The sequence below is a fragment of the Mustela lutreola genome, chromosome 8 (assembly GCF_030435805.1).
Source record: "Mustela lutreola isolate mMusLut2 chromosome 8, mMusLut2.pri, whole genome shotgun sequence".
Classification (NCBI taxonomy): domain Eukaryota; kingdom Metazoa; phylum Chordata; class Mammalia; order Carnivora; family Mustelidae; genus Mustela; species Mustela lutreola.
This window is the reverse complement of record NC_081297.1, coordinates 103,965,942-103,980,955: the sequence shown is the minus strand read 5'-3', so window position 1 is coordinate 103,980,955 and position 15,014 is coordinate 103,965,942. Positions and strand designations below refer to the sequence as shown.

The 15,014-nt window shown below is 47.0% G+C and overlaps 1 protein-coding gene and 1 long non-coding RNA gene across 2 annotated transcripts in view; one reads left to right on the top strand and one right to left on the bottom strand.

Moving 5' to 3' along the window:
• Window positions 1–8,240, top strand: part of BEST3 (bestrophin 3) — a 37,147-nt gene extending 28,907 nt beyond the window's left edge. Inside the window, exon 10 of the mRNA XM_059186301.1 lies at window positions 6,123–8,240. Within this exon, the coding sequence (XP_059042284.1) occupies window positions 6,123–7,065 (943 nt within the window). The 3' untranslated portion in view covers window positions 7,066–8,240. The remainder of the gene's footprint in view (window positions 1–6,122) is intronic.
• On the bottom strand, window positions 6,864–13,089 carry LOC131839151 (uncharacterized). Its single transcript, XR_009356827.1, has 3 exons — window positions 13,024–13,089; window positions 11,751–11,829; window positions 6,864–6,966 (listed from the first exon to the last, which is right to left on the bottom strand). It is a non-coding gene; the product is annotated as an uncharacterized LOC131839151 (long non-coding RNA).
• Between the last annotated feature and the right edge of the window lie 1,925 nt (window positions 13,090–15,014).

Below are 15,014 nucleotides of genomic sequence, written 5' to 3'. Positions count from 1 at the left end.
GCTGATGTATACTATTGCATGCTTGGTTATAAACCACCCAAAATATCTCAATTTCTAAATCACTAACTTCAACAAAAAGGTATTCTTGGAACATTGATTTTCACTTAATGTACCAGAAAGGGTGGAGAGACGGAACCTCCCAAGGAGATGGCATTAAGTTGGTAATTTTAGAACTTTCTCAGCGATTCTTCCATATGCCAACATGGCTTCACCATTGGCACTCAGTTTTCACCTTTTTAAAGATATAAGAGGTATAGATGACTTAATTTCTGTTTCTAGCAAAACTCTTGTAGACTACAATAGTGTGGAAATGTGGGGGACCATAAGTGAACCCCCATGTTGGACCACAATTTATTTTTGTGTCACTCCATGGAGGCCAAGTGAGCATAACCAGAGTGGTAACAGAAGGCTAGATATGCCTGTTCTTTTGCCAGATTTGCCATAATCTTTGGTTCAAACTAGCAAGGAGGCAAGAGAAAGGTAGAGGGAAGGTTGCCAGCTCCGCGTGCATCTCACTGGGCTCAGCAAACCTCCCGTGATGTGCCACTGCTAGAAACTGGCCTCCAGCAAGGGAGTAGGGGGAATGCTGGTTGAATGCAGCCTTCTATCTGCTGGATTTTCCTCACAGTGGATTTTCCCCACACCTCCCAGCACAGAATGAGAGTTACCTTTCCCATCTCATAAATCCTGGGCTACCGCTTTGACAAGATTCTGCAGTGAAGAAGGTTATAAATAACAACCTTCACCTCTAATGGGTTTGAAAAGTGCATTTTGCTTTGCTGTGAATAAATGCTCCTCCACATGTGCTCCTGCTGCTCTGATAGATTTTCAGGCAAATTATCATCTCCCTCCAAGGCAGCTGCCTGACTTTGAGTAACACCAGCAATTTGAACACAATAAATCTGATGTGAGAAGTAGAACTCATCATATTAAATATGAGTTTCCTAAATTCTTTATTAAAACTCTGTTAAAATGACCTAAATTAATTGAATTTAAGTTGTCAAAATACCACTTAAAATGTGGTGCAACAAGAAAAAAAAATGGCGACCATGTGAGGGGATGATGTTGGCTGACCTTTTTGTGGCAAACATTCCACAATACACACGTGTATCAAATCATCACATCATACACATTAAACTTCAGAATATTCTATGTCAGTTATATATTAATAAATCTGGGGGCTGATTTAAAAAAAAAAAAAAAAAAAAAAAACGTGGCCCAGACTAAAAAAGGCAAGCATCATCTACTTTTACCCTTCAATCTTTTGAAGCTCTATATTTACCTATCATTCACGTGAGAAAGGTTTGTAAAAAGTTTGCTCCAAAAAAAAGTTTGCTCCAAAAAAAAAATGCACTAAACCTCTCAAGTCATTAGAGCTGTTTTGGTCTTGCCATATCAGACACAGCCCAAGAATTCTGAAAGTCGCCGCCATCTCCAGCAGTCCTGTCCCCTGCCTCTTATTATGGCAACAGGAGGTGACCAGTGTTCTTCAGCGCCCTGACCAGCTCAAGCAGCTTCTCAAGAGCCCTTAATTAAATCACTGCTGCTCAGACCCTCAGATATCTGTCACTGGAAAGGGAGACTGTGGGGCTGATGGTGTTGTCGGTGTTCAACAGATATCTTGAAAATGTGGATTGTTGATCTTTTTTAACAGCTGAGATTGAAATAAGAACACATCCAATCCTGGCGCCAGTGTGACCTGTAGAAATAGTGCATGCTCTCCCTCCTTGGCTCGGCTAGCTCCAACTAGCCTGACTGGCTTAACAGAACCTAGTCTCTGTCCCCCACTTCCTCTTCTCCACCCCTTCGAAAAGAGCCCAGTACTTGGCACGACCTTCCTTAATATCATTTCTTCCGTATTGATGATTTACATTGCGTAGTCGGTATTTACTGCCGGATTGGGCCACGTCTGCCAGTGGCACGAAAACCACCTGATCAGCCCCATCTTCCTTCTCCAGAGGAACCTAGTTTCTCCTGTCCCCATGCTTCCTCTCCATTCTTTCAGTGCCCTCGTCTAAACCATGAAATGACTGTCAGCGTCCTCCCTTCTAAGATGTTCATTGTCAGTTGGCAGCTCTAAGGTGTAGTAACACTTGTAAAATATACTCTGGGAGGAGAAAAGGGAGTAACCTTTGGGCAGACACTATCCTCTCCTCCAACCAGGTGCGAGAAGTCAGCGATGACTTGGAAGTTGCCTCTGACAGTCTGCCAGTCACTGACAGAGTCCTTTTCATGTCGTCTACTCATCAAAGCTTTTCCACATCTATTGCTCCTTTTGAACTCCCAACAGCCTGTGAGGCATGTAGACAAAGTACTGTTGTCCTAGTTTATCGAGTAAGATGTTGAGTCACAGAAAGGTTAAGTGGCTCTCCTCAGGTCACACAGCTGGTTACAGTCAGCCCAGGCGGCAGAAATCCTGGCTCTGTAAGCTCCTGAAATAAATCATTTTCCTCACCACAGAGGCAATACTCAAATTCCATCTTCTGGACACTAATGGCTGCATGGCACTTTCCATGAATGTCCTCTGAGCTCTAATTACCTGCCTATCTAACTCCAAGCAAATTCCAGAACTTAAGACTTTTTTCAGCTGACCTTCTCTAATGTAAAGCAATATAATGTTTCCGCTATCACTGTTTTGAGGCATTTTTAAGTGGTGTTATATTTGGGCCTCAGGATTGTACTAACGTTTATACAAAAGGAATACTTCAAAAACCAAATAAGGAGGAGAAGAAAGTCTAAAGGTCTAAAAGGACCTAAAAGGTACATCCAAGCCTCCCCAACTGAGAAATGAAAAACCTTTAATGTTTTCCATTCCGTGTACTCAAAGCTTTAAACCCTTTTGTTCTCAGACCATGGTTTCTGCCATCATATTGGGAACCATGACTGTGGGAGAAAGGAGATGGGGGTGAGACATTCACACATGGAAACACTTGGAGGAAAGGTCGTTAGGTACACCTGCTAGGGAGTCTCAGTTTATGTTCTGGACTGAACATAAACACCAGGAAGGCCTCCTTCACCACATCAGTTACCCAGATCCTGGCTGCCAAGTGTTCCTCCAAGGACCCCCTATTGGGTCCTCCAGACTAACAGCATGGAAAGTTCCTGTGTCATGTTTCTCATCCAAAGCATTTCTGGATGACCATACTCATCAGTGTTGCTTTCCATGTAGTTTTCCAGCTCGCACACTACAACCAAACAGCACATGGCTACTCATGCCCTCCATCCACAAAGACAGTCCAGAACCACCCACCTCTGCGGTCAGGTCCAAATCCCTCAACCTAGTATGTGAAACTCCATACCACAGTCCAAGGCTATCTTCTCAGCTGTCTGCCTGACACTCTTCTGCTCTTGACACAACTCAGGTATCTCCCATTCCTCATAAACACCCTAGAGTTTCTCCTGTCTCATTTGCTCAAGTCATTTCTTCCACTTGGAATGCTCAGTCCCTTCTCTGCCCATTCGATTCCTACTTGATGTCAAAGCCAGCTTGAAAGCTTACTTGACCTTCAAATGTAGCTATTTATATACAAGCTTCTCCCGCCTTTTAAATGATGTGATACAGTACTTGTGCACCCAATTTATTCATAACCAGTGCTCACATAGATTGAGTCGGGTAAGCGGATAAATCTCATGCGTCCACACCAGTCTCCTGAGGCAAGAAGGTGCAGAGGGATCTCATGGGCAGCCCTGCCGGGTGTCAGTTGATGAATCAGTACTAATAGAACAAGAGCATTGCCCTTTTGCAGTCTGCGCCTTGCAGCCGCTCTGTTTTTCTCTAACTGGTGACACAGGGCCTTAATCCTCTTGCCCCCATTGAATATACATGTCCCTCACATCAGTGCATCATTAGAAAATTGTGTCCTTTTAGGGCTTACAAAGTTTTGAAGTACTGATGGTACAGCCGGGTTTCTTGGAAGATACTATCGTTCTTACAGGATTGTGTGGTTCAGGAGGACTCAATGAAGAAAAGTCCCCAATAAAAAGTAAAGACCCCAAATGGAGGACAGAGGCTCACCCTATTGAGGGAGCCCGCCAGCTCCGCCTCAGATTCCCAGCGTGGTCATTTTAGTGAAGGATCGCACTGTCCCTCCTTGGGTGCCCTGTGTAACCAAGTGCCCTCCTGAAGTGTGACTGCAGATCTGACCTCAGGAAATCCAAGGAGAGGAGGGCGGCCAGGCCGCTGAGGCATGAGTCTGCGTTTCTGGAGTCCGTGTGTAAGAGAATCGGAGCCAGGCACAGCCCCGGGGGCGGGGGGGGGGGGGAGCGGGGGCGGGGCAGAGGCTATCCGGTAGCCGGTAGCCGAGAGCCCTGCTGGGGCTTTAGAAGAACAGCACGAGGTTGTAACCGGACGCCGTCCCGGGACATTCAGCTGGTTAATCATCTCACTCAGCCATCTTTTATTCATAAACACGGAACGACGACGTTCTCTCTGCTGCTCACTGTGCCCTTTCAGGTTACACCCGTTTTGTGCTGCTCCAACTTTACCCTCTGGGTCACAGAAAGTGCACCTGGCCTTGTGCAGGCATCTCGTCCCCATCGACAGTCACACGGATAGCCTCACGAGTCCTGGACTGTGCCAGCGGAGCATGGGTGCTCCCAGAGCCAGTGCGAGCATGTGTGGTTTCAGGCTGAGGATTAACTTTGAACCTCAGTAAGACCGTATGTGCACCATGTACGGGGAGGCCGGACTTGGCCTAACTACTGCATAGTTTTCACTCCTATCCCAATTACCCATTTTATTTCAGCCTTGAAGGAGAAGATTCAAAAGGATAGGGTTATTTGTTTTACATCCCAAATGTTGAAAATGCAACATTACCCAATCAATCAAAGTTCAGCTGCTCAGAGCCTGGCCGCATGGCCAGGCCACACGCCACACACCACCCCTCCTCTGTGGCTGTGCTCTTGCCACAGTGTTCACATTACTTCTTTCTTAACCCTCGGTGAGCAGACCAGGGATGGTAACAAATTACCTGTAGGCAAGGACTGTTTTACTCATTAATCTACATCGCCCCCGGCCACTCCCAGGCCTACCTTAACACTTGACCCCCCTGAAGCAGACTCTATATAATAAAGGGATTAAGAACAAAGGCTTTGAAGTCGGATTTGAGTTCTGCTCCCACAGGCTACATAGCCCTCAGGAATCTGTTAAGTGAGAATCATAATAGTACCAGCTCACACAATGAACATGGTAATTAAGTGAATTAATGAAAGGAGGTACTTAAATAAATGTAAATGTCAGCTGTGTTTTGCAGGATCTTGCATTTAGCTATGATCCATTGTTTTGGGGGGTTCACGCACGTTAGTTCATGGCCTTAGTTCACAAGTAAAAAGGCTGAAGGAATGCACATTGTATCCTTTTTTTTTTTTTTTTAAAGATTTTATTTATTTATTTGACAGAGAGAAATCACAAGTAGATGGAGAGGCAGGCAGAGAGAGAGGGGGAAGCAGGCTCTCTGCTGAGCAGAGAGCCCGATGTGGGACTCGATCCCAGGACTCTGAGATCATGACCTGAGCCGAAGGCAGCGGCTTAACCCACTGAGCCACTCAGGTGCCCCACATTGTATCCTTTTTTTGATTAATGTTCAGATCTCTAAATTAGTGATTTTCAAAAGAATGGTCTAGGAAGTGCTGGGAATCCCTAAAAACTAGGATCTCCCCACAAGACCCAAGTCCTTAAGGTCAAAACTATTTTTCTAACAACACTAAAATGTTATTTACCTTTTTCACTCTCATTCTTTCCTGAGTGTGCAGTGGAATTTTCCAGAGGCTCCATGCTACGTGATGATGTCATCACTTAACAGTTAATGGAATGCGTGCTTGCACATTCTTGTATGTGTGGGTTTTATTTTTTATATTCCTCAGTTATTTCTGATGCAGTAAATAGCAATAGCCATAACCCACATAAACAAATCTCTTTGGGGTATTCAATAGTGCTTCAGAGTTTAAAAAGGTCCTGGGACCAAAAGTTCTGAGAATCTCTGCTAGACTCTCTCAGGTTAAAATCCCCTCCATTTCCAGATCTGGAATGCAAACATTCCAGACTCTCCTTAATTCTGAGACACCTCCCAGAGGGTTGGGGTCCCAAAGCCGAGTTGCCTGCATTGTGTCGTTATATGTTTCAGACTGTCCGGATCCGACTTCCCTGGCGAGGACTGGCTGTGGAATTACGAGAAGCACGGCCACCGCCATTCCATGATTAGGAGAGTCAAGAGATTCCTGAGCGCCCACGAACACCCCTCCAGCCCCCAGAGAAGAAGCTATAGCCGGCAGGCCAGTGACAGCTCCATGTTCTTTCCCCCAAGCGGTGATGTCAGCCCAGCCAGGGATCTGTTGGATGTGCCCTCCAGAAGCTACCACCGTGTCCCAGGCACCCCGAACCAGACCTGCTCCCCAGAGGGGAGCATCAAGATGTACTCCAGCCTGGGGGAGCTGTCCACCATCAGGGAGACCAGCCGGACGAGCACTTTGCAAAGCCTGAGTCCACAGTCCAGTGTGAGGGTCTCCCCCACCAAAATGCCGCAGGTGCCTGAGGTACTGATCACAGTGGCCGAGGCATCAGTGCCTGCGTCCGATGGCTCCATGGCCTCCATCCAGAGTGCAGAGTTTACTGGGGTGGAGCCAAGCGGGACTGGACAACAGAAAGTCCCCGTGGGATTGATTCCTTGCCCCTCAGAGAAAAGGACACCTCCGAGGGACCCCAGTCCCCAGACTAGTTCTGCCAAAGATGAAAGAAATGTCCCCACATTTGTCTCTGGGAAAGACCCTAATGATGACAAGTTCTTGAAAAGGTGGAGCCTCCCGGGGTTCCTGGAGTCCAACTACACCTCCCCAGTGGACCTCCGCCCAGATCCCATGAGCCCTGAGCCCATTCTCTTACCTGACACAGAAACATCTTCAGAGACCAGTGGAATCAACATTGTGGCTGGCTCTCGAGCCTCTCCTGATATGCTGTATTTAATGGAAAACCTGGACACCAAGGAAACAGATATAATAGATTTTAACAACGAGCCAGCTGAGGAACCACCCAAAGGAAGACCAGAACCTCTAGGACCGGGTTCTAGCTGAGGTTCTTACTTCCAGCATTAGTTCCAAAACATACCTAAGGACTGGTCAACTTTTGAAAAAGCCTTCATACTATATAAGCTACTTAAAACTACAGGGCATTATGATCCTAGTGTCTGAGAACTGAGAAAATCAAATACATTCACATCATCTGTTACAAGGTGACTTTCACAGAAGTCACACAGACCACAGCAACCTATCTTAACCAAACAAGGAATCTTAATAATATATCTATGGCTTATAATTCAGAGATTATGTTACCTTTGGAAAGGATCCTGTAGCCGATAGTCCCCCAGTTTTGCCCCCAGACAGACAAAGTTTGCTCTCCTCCCCACTTTTTCTCTTTTCTTCAACTCCTCAGTCATAAAGAGAGGGATATGGGTCACACAATGCTGCAAAAGCTCCTTCCTAATACGGACTCGTTGAGGCTTTCTAACCATCTCACTACCACGTTCTCGAACTACGATCCCTTCTTGATTCTTAAGCTTCACAGCATTACAACCTCCACCTCCTTTCCATTTCTTTTTCTCTGTTTTCTTTTTATTCTCTCATCCTTTTGTCTTTCCCTTCTACTCTGTCCCACCTTTCAGGTTGTACTATTTTCTGTTGCAAACTCTGCTCCTTACTTTTTGCCCTGGTTTGCAGACGATGAGGCCTTGGCAGCACCTCCCACAGGGCAATCAAAGATGTCCACAAGTCCAACCTGACGCACTCGAGCCTTCCAGTGGAAAGGGCAGGGGGGCTGATGGCAGCCATGGCCATTCTTTCTGTACCCACCCCCTGGTCTTGAACACTGGAGAAATCGGAAGCCAAGAGGACAAGGAATCTCATAAGCAAATGCTTATGGAACCAAAGAGTAACAAGGCTTGAGTGTATTTAACACGAACTCTTAAGCTAAAATCCCAGTCATGTCACAACATGGGACCAGTTACTGCGTCTGCCAGGTTGTTTGGCATGAGGTAAGATATTGGAGCTGGGAGGTTAAGGGGGTCCAGGATGGCACGATGGGGACAGGACATTGACCAGTTCCCTCCAAGGAGTTGTTGGGGGCGGCAGTTCGTTGGGACCTCTGACTTCGTGTGGAGAAGGCCATGTCTTAGGAGTGCTGCTCTCACTATCTCTGTCGTATGGCAAAGCTTGACTACATATGACTTAATAAATAAAATAACCCTGATTGCTACCACTTATCGAGTACACATGGGTCCAGGCAGCAGCCTGTAAAGTTGACAGAGAATCTCACTAATCCCCACAGGAATTCTATGGGTCAGTATACTAGTCTCTCCATTTTAAAGATGAAGAAAACAGAGTCTTTGGAAAAGCAAAATAGCGTGACTTATAACACACAGCCAGAAAGGGGTAGAGCTCAGATTCAAACCCAGGTTTACCTGACTCAAGAGCCCACCCTCTTAACCTGGGCGCGTCCTCACTGTGTCAAGCCATGTGTGAGGCCCTGAATCAGCCAGCCGTGCGCCCACAGTTCTGGAGGATGCCCCAAGGAAGCCATGCTCAAACTCCTCTAGCCTTGGCAGGCCCTCTGTCTGGGTGCTTCCTGCTTGAGTCTACCTGGTCTTTTTTTTTTTTTTTTTAAGACTTTATTTATTTGAGAGAGAATGAGAGTGGGGGATGGGCAGAGGGAGAGGGAGAGAATCGCAAGCAGACTTCAAACTCAGCGTGGAGCCTAATGCAGGGCTCGATCCCATGACCCCGAGACCATGCCCTGAGCCACTCACGCGGCTCATGAGACACTCAACTGACTGAGCCTTCCGGGTGCTCCTACCCGGTCTTTTACATACGCATACAGGAGGGCATTGCTCCCACTTTGAGCCCAGCCATCATCCGCTTCATTTTTCTGACAGAAGAAAGCAGTCAGAACCCTTCTCCCCAACCACTCCCAACATGTAATGTTATAATTAGCACATTTTTACAAGACCCTGCATCCAACTGGGCCACCCAAGCTGCATGACAGCAGTGACATTTACTTTAACTGGATTTTCTCCAAAGACTGAAAGGAAATAATATTGGGAGAAATACTATACATCGACGGTTCTCTATGTGGGTCAAGAGGGTTAGCACCAGGGAAGGGACTGATATTCCCAAAGGGTTGTAAGGGCTATGTGATCAAGCCCCGATATAAACGCAGCTGAGAGCCAGCCCTAACCCTCCCCCAGCCTCTAATTGCTATTTTTTTTTTTTTTTGGCTATTTCAACTTAAGTTGAAATTCTCTTCTCTTTGGCTTTATCTATTGCTCAAATTCAAACAAGTTTCTACCTAGCTGCTTTCAAAATATAAGCAATTTTTGTTCATATATCCAAGGTGATAAATGACACACAAACAGAATGTATGACTCCAGGTGTCCACTCTTCTGGACTAGGGAAGTGTTCATTCATCTCTGCTTCCATCCATCACTTACGCACCTTTGTCCAGAGAACTATTTAATTTCCTCAGTACTTCATCAGACTCTGAGGGGGCCTCCTGTTTCCTCCTTGCACTGAAAGCTGAATAATGACTCATTCATTGAGCCCATGTGGTTGAATTCAGCAATAAATTCAAGCTAGCAAATGCCCAGATCAGATGAAGAAATCTCTATTCATTCTAAAATGGGTTTTTACCCAACACAGACCAAAGCTGGAAAAAGAAAAAAAAGAATTTCTTCTCTGGTGCCTGATTTCATTGCCTGCGTAGCCCAATTTCTCCTGAGCTCTGGAAACTTCTACCCCCTGCATAAATGGTCACCGGGCCTGCTGGCTTAGTCTTTTTGGCTCGTCCAACCCCTAGAATAGGCTCTCCCATGCATCGGATGCAGTCCTCAAAGCCAGAGAGTGCCACGAGGCCAAGACCCCTTTATCCCCTTCTCTCTCAGCCCACAGGAGCTAGCCATGTCCTGTCCACAAATCAGGGAAGGTAAAGGCCGGTGGAACTTCTTCTCTGTCATCCAAGAGTTCAGGGATGACCCCTGATGCCCCCCACAAAACTAAGAAGGCCGTTCTCTCCCCTCTTTAACTGTCACGTGAACAGCTGGGTTCAGCTAAGCCATGGAAAACACAGTTTAAATGGAATGGAGAAATGTAAAATTGTCCATTTGTTTAAAGACTCCTACATCCTCTTTTTTTTTTTTTTTAAGATTTTTTATTTGTTTGTCAGAGAGAGAGCACCAGCGAGCACAAGCAGGGTAAGCGGCAGGCCCTCCGCTCAGAGGAGAGCCCAAATGCGGGACTTGATCCCAGGACCCTGGGATCATAACCTGAGCCAAAGGCAGACGCTTTACCGACTGAGCCACCCAGGCATCCCCTCACATGTTCTCATTTTCAGGGCCTTCGCTCTCTAGCTTCTTCTCCAGAGAAATTGATTCAGTCCTCAATCATTTTTCTAAAATCCTCTCACTGTAACATCTACCTTCTGAGAATCCGCTGAGCCCAGGCAGCCATGTGGTGTAATGGAATAAGGAGTACAAAACCGGCCTGTGACTTCTGCCCCTGTAGCTCTATGAACTTGAACGAGCCCCTGTCCTTATGCCTCTCGCAGTCTCATCTGTGAAATGGGCTCTTCTCAGCACCATCTCTCTGGTCCTTGGGAGGGGTTGAGGGGGCTTATGAGAAAAGGCTGGAAGTCCCAGGCAGCAATGTCTTGATGGGCTGGGCTGAACTTGATGACCCCATGATTCTGCAGGAAAAAGGACTTGCCCCTTTCCACTTTGGCCATTTGCTTGTTGAGGTCCCTTTATTCTCAAGGATTCTAATCTCTTTCATTCAAGAAACTTGTCTGTTCTCTTTTGGCTTCATTTTTTTTTCTTTCCTACACTTCCCAGCATCTCCCCCGTCTTCCTTCTCTCTAGTGTTTTGTCATTCCTTCACTTCTCGCCAGACTTATCACCATGGTGATGAGTGCCTCCCCCACCCAGTTTCTGCACCAATCTCCTCAGCCAAAATGTGGAACTTGGAACCATTAATTGCTCCTGTTCTTTCCACTATAATTCTACAGAATTTCGCACTCCTGGTTTGAAGTCAGAGGACCGCCTTAGGGCAGCTAATCTCCCCAAACCCGGTTCTTTTTGGAATTAAATCTGGGTATTTTGGAATAAGCACCGCAACTGTAAAAACTCTGAAGCAAGAGCCAAATTCAAATCTGATTCCACCTGCCCTTCCCTCATCAAATCATCACGTACGTGACCCACAACAAACATTTTCTAAAGTGCTGGGTGGGGGGGGAGGGGTATTAACAGTCATAACCAAGGATTTTCTTCATTTCATCTTATCGTACTATCTCACAGAGATCCTCAGTCTTTTCACATGCATTCTGTTTTTCTTAGTTCTACCAACCCTAATTTGGGGGACAGTTTTCCCACCAAAAAGGCCACTGAGTCAAAAGAACCAATTTGAGAATGCCCGCCTTGTCCTCCTATTGCAAATCCTAGAGAATCCAGAAGGATCCCAACCCACTGGCACACTGGCACCCACTCTTCCCAGCCTCCCTTCACACCTCTGCGGGGCACGCGCCTGTGGTTAATGCAAACAGGAAACAAAGGCACCGACCCGGGAACGCAGCGGCCCAAGAACCACAGTTGCCCTCATGACTCAGTTAACTCGGACTGAGGGTTTCCATTTTTGTGCGGTGGTTGCTTTATTTCTGAATTAATTCAGGAAATGGGCCCCAACCTTTTTGCCACAGGTAGATGTGGCTCGATGCTTACCTGGACCCATCTTCTCGGAGCTTCTGGTTTTAAACTTTTACCGAATAGAGTCAGCAAACAGATTGCAGCATCTTATACCCTGAAACAAGGAAGAACATTTCTCAAACAGATCGTGTACAGAAATGCCGGTGTGTGTAAGCTAGTGGTTCTCCACTGGAGGTGATTTTGTCACCCCGCGCCGGAGGTATTTGACAATCTCTGGAGATGTTTGGGGTTGTCACTCTGGGGGGCGCGACTGGCCAGGGATGTTGCTAAACTAGACATCCTACACTGGACAGGACAGACCACCACAACAGCTAGCCGACCACAAATACCACGGTCGGGAACCCTGACTGGGACCAATAGGAAGGTTAAAATGAGACAACCATTGGGGAGACTAACGAAGAGAGATGAAGAAGAGTGAGGACTAGGGAACAGCAGATGACTCAGCCACTGGCTGAACTCCAGCGGTGAGCGCCAGCGGCAAACTGGGCACAACTTCTCCCTGACGCTGAAGGAGCCAACAGGCCAAATCCAGAAAAAGTGGGTACGAACCCAGAGTTTTGCCCTGAGAGAATTCCCTGGATGGCTCTTCACCAGGAAGAGTGGCCAAACGCCATTGCTAGCCTGGCAGTGTGGCTCACAGAATGGGTGGTGACAATATATTCTACCAAACATTACATAAGAACGTGCGCCAATGCACTGCTAGATAATGGAGAGTTTCAGCCTTTATCTACGTCTCCCTAAGGATCAAACAAATAAGCCATATCTTCTAGAGATATAATTTGGCATTTTACTTTGTATAGAAGGGACATTTTTCAGTAGAGAATTGTTACAATGAGTAGGATATCTACCTCCTCCCCACAGGCCAAGCGACATCATGGATTTCCCAGCGTTCCCAGGAGAATAACATCAGAGACTTAGCGTCGTCCTGGATGATGTCACCAGCCTTTTATTATGACTTTTATTCACAGTCACTCGTGAAGCAACTGCTGTGTCAACCGCGAAGCTGGGCGAGTGGAAGTGGGTGGGAGTTAGGCCCTCCGACTCTCACATCATCTGTCCTTCTCTTCCTGTTTGTATGTTTGTTTCATCCCCAATCCTGCTCCCCTCTGAACTATTTTAATTTGTTTAATGTAAAGCCCTTTGTTTGCAAATGTTCTTACACAACCTCCATCTGGGTGCAAGTTTTAACTTAGGTGAATATTTTTATGTTCTAGGTCTCATCTGTTTCCTCATGTGTTTATTTACTCCCTACAATGTTTTTAAGGTCCCCCCCAAGCGCCCTGTGTACCTCCCATCTGTTGCTTCTAACTCCGGCATCTTCTGAGATGTCTTCTTTCTCACTCATCTATTCCCTGTTGCCTCCCTCCCTTCCACGGTAAGCTCCTCCTCCAAAGGCTTCCGTTATGGCCCCCATGGAGTGCATACCTGGGAGTCACAGTCACTGAGTCACAGAGTCTGGATATACTAACCTGAGTCCCTCCTGCCAGACACGCTCCAGAACCACAGAGCTGGCTGGCCCTCCCCAACCCATGGTTTCTCCCCTCCATCCTCTCCCTGCCCCATGCTCGGCACTACCTATGTTTTGCATTTTTCCAGTCTAACAAGCGTAAAGTGACACCTAATCCTTGTTTAATTGACATTTACCTGCTCATTAAGTATTACTGATCACTGTATGACATTTACCTGATTTACTAATGACGCTAAGCATCCCTTTATATACTTCTTAATTCTTTTGGGACTTCTCTTCTGGATTTCCTTTTCAAATTCTTTGCCCTTTTATTTAAGGCGTTTCTATGTTTTTCTTGTTGACTTTCAGGAGTTCCTTCTATATTCTAGAACAATAGGAGACAGTCTAAAACAATGGTTTTAGACATTGCAACGATCTTTGTAACCCTTTGAGTGTCTATTAAAAGTGTCTGCCTTGTTGTTATTTGTTGACTAGAAATCCTTAATTTTAACATAATCAAGTTCATCAAGGTTTTGTTTTGTTTTTAATGCTTTTGCAGTTTTGGATAAGAAATCCTTCTGGCCACCTATGTCAGGATGCTCTCCCACTCTCTTAGATTTTCCTATGAATCTTTACAGTGGTGTGTAGGTGTCCAGTTTTATTTTCCTCCATAGATTGAGGCAGGTCCCCCCATCGCCTCCTGCTAAGTGAGCAGTCTATAAAGTTCCATGTACTTCCTGTAAGACAGATACACTGGTCTGAAGGAAAGTGGCATCTGAGAGAGAAGAAAGATGGGGTATGAACAGGAGAAGAGAAAGCTGAGTTCAACTCCATCAAACTCCCAATTCCTCCCCACTAAATACAAACCGTTTCCAAAATGCACCCACTCCTGTTGTCTTTTGACTAGTGATTTGCCCATTTGAATGCCTGAAGCATGCAAACTCCTGTTATACTCGACCGCATAGAAACCCACGAGATCTAAGCCATGTCCTCCATCAGGCCGAGACCGAACTGTGAGAGCCACGCCTGACGCGCGGGGAGCGCCCGCCTAGGTCTGTGCTGCGAGGATAGCTCAGGCTCCCGCCACGCTCAAAGGCAGGCGGATGGGATCCCAGAGGCGATCCCTGTCCAGCTGGGGACCCGCCGAGGGGCAGATGTTACAGCCGGGACCCGGGGCTTTCCACCGTTGTCTTCACCCTCCTGGAACAGGCTCTCCTCCAAGATGGGTGGATCCGGGGTGTTCACGGCCACCCTCAGCCCCGTCCTGAGGCCCACGTGTAAAGCCACAGACCTAGAATTCCTCGAATACTCTGTCTCCTCAACAGAAGCCACATGTCGTCTGTGGTTCTGCTGAAACCCTTCCACTGACTTTCAGCATCCCGGCACGCGGGCTTCTGGGGAAACAGCCTGATAAAGTGGTCGCTCCATGAGAGGTTCTCCGTGGTCATTTCCACTCTACCGGTGTTCTCATTAGTGCTGACTTGGGCGCCTCGCCGCTGCATACACTCGCTGCGAGGGGGTCATTACCCAAGGATCGGGGCAGGGGCATCCCCGAAGCCCAGCGAAGGCAAAGTGCAAGGGCAGAAGCACTTAAAACAGTTCCACGGTCTAAACCCGAGCTGGATATATGAACTAGGTCCGCAGCGGAAACTGGTGGCCGGTGGCCTGAGTCTGAGTTCCTCCCAGCTCTTGCTTGTCCAGGATTGTCCAGCGGGCCACAGTCTCTGCCACCGCCTACCGCCCTAGCTGGGCCTGCTTCACTTGGTTTGGCCCTGGGGGGTGACCTGAAACGGCTGCTCTTTTACCAAAACATCCGCAGCTCCACGGAGACC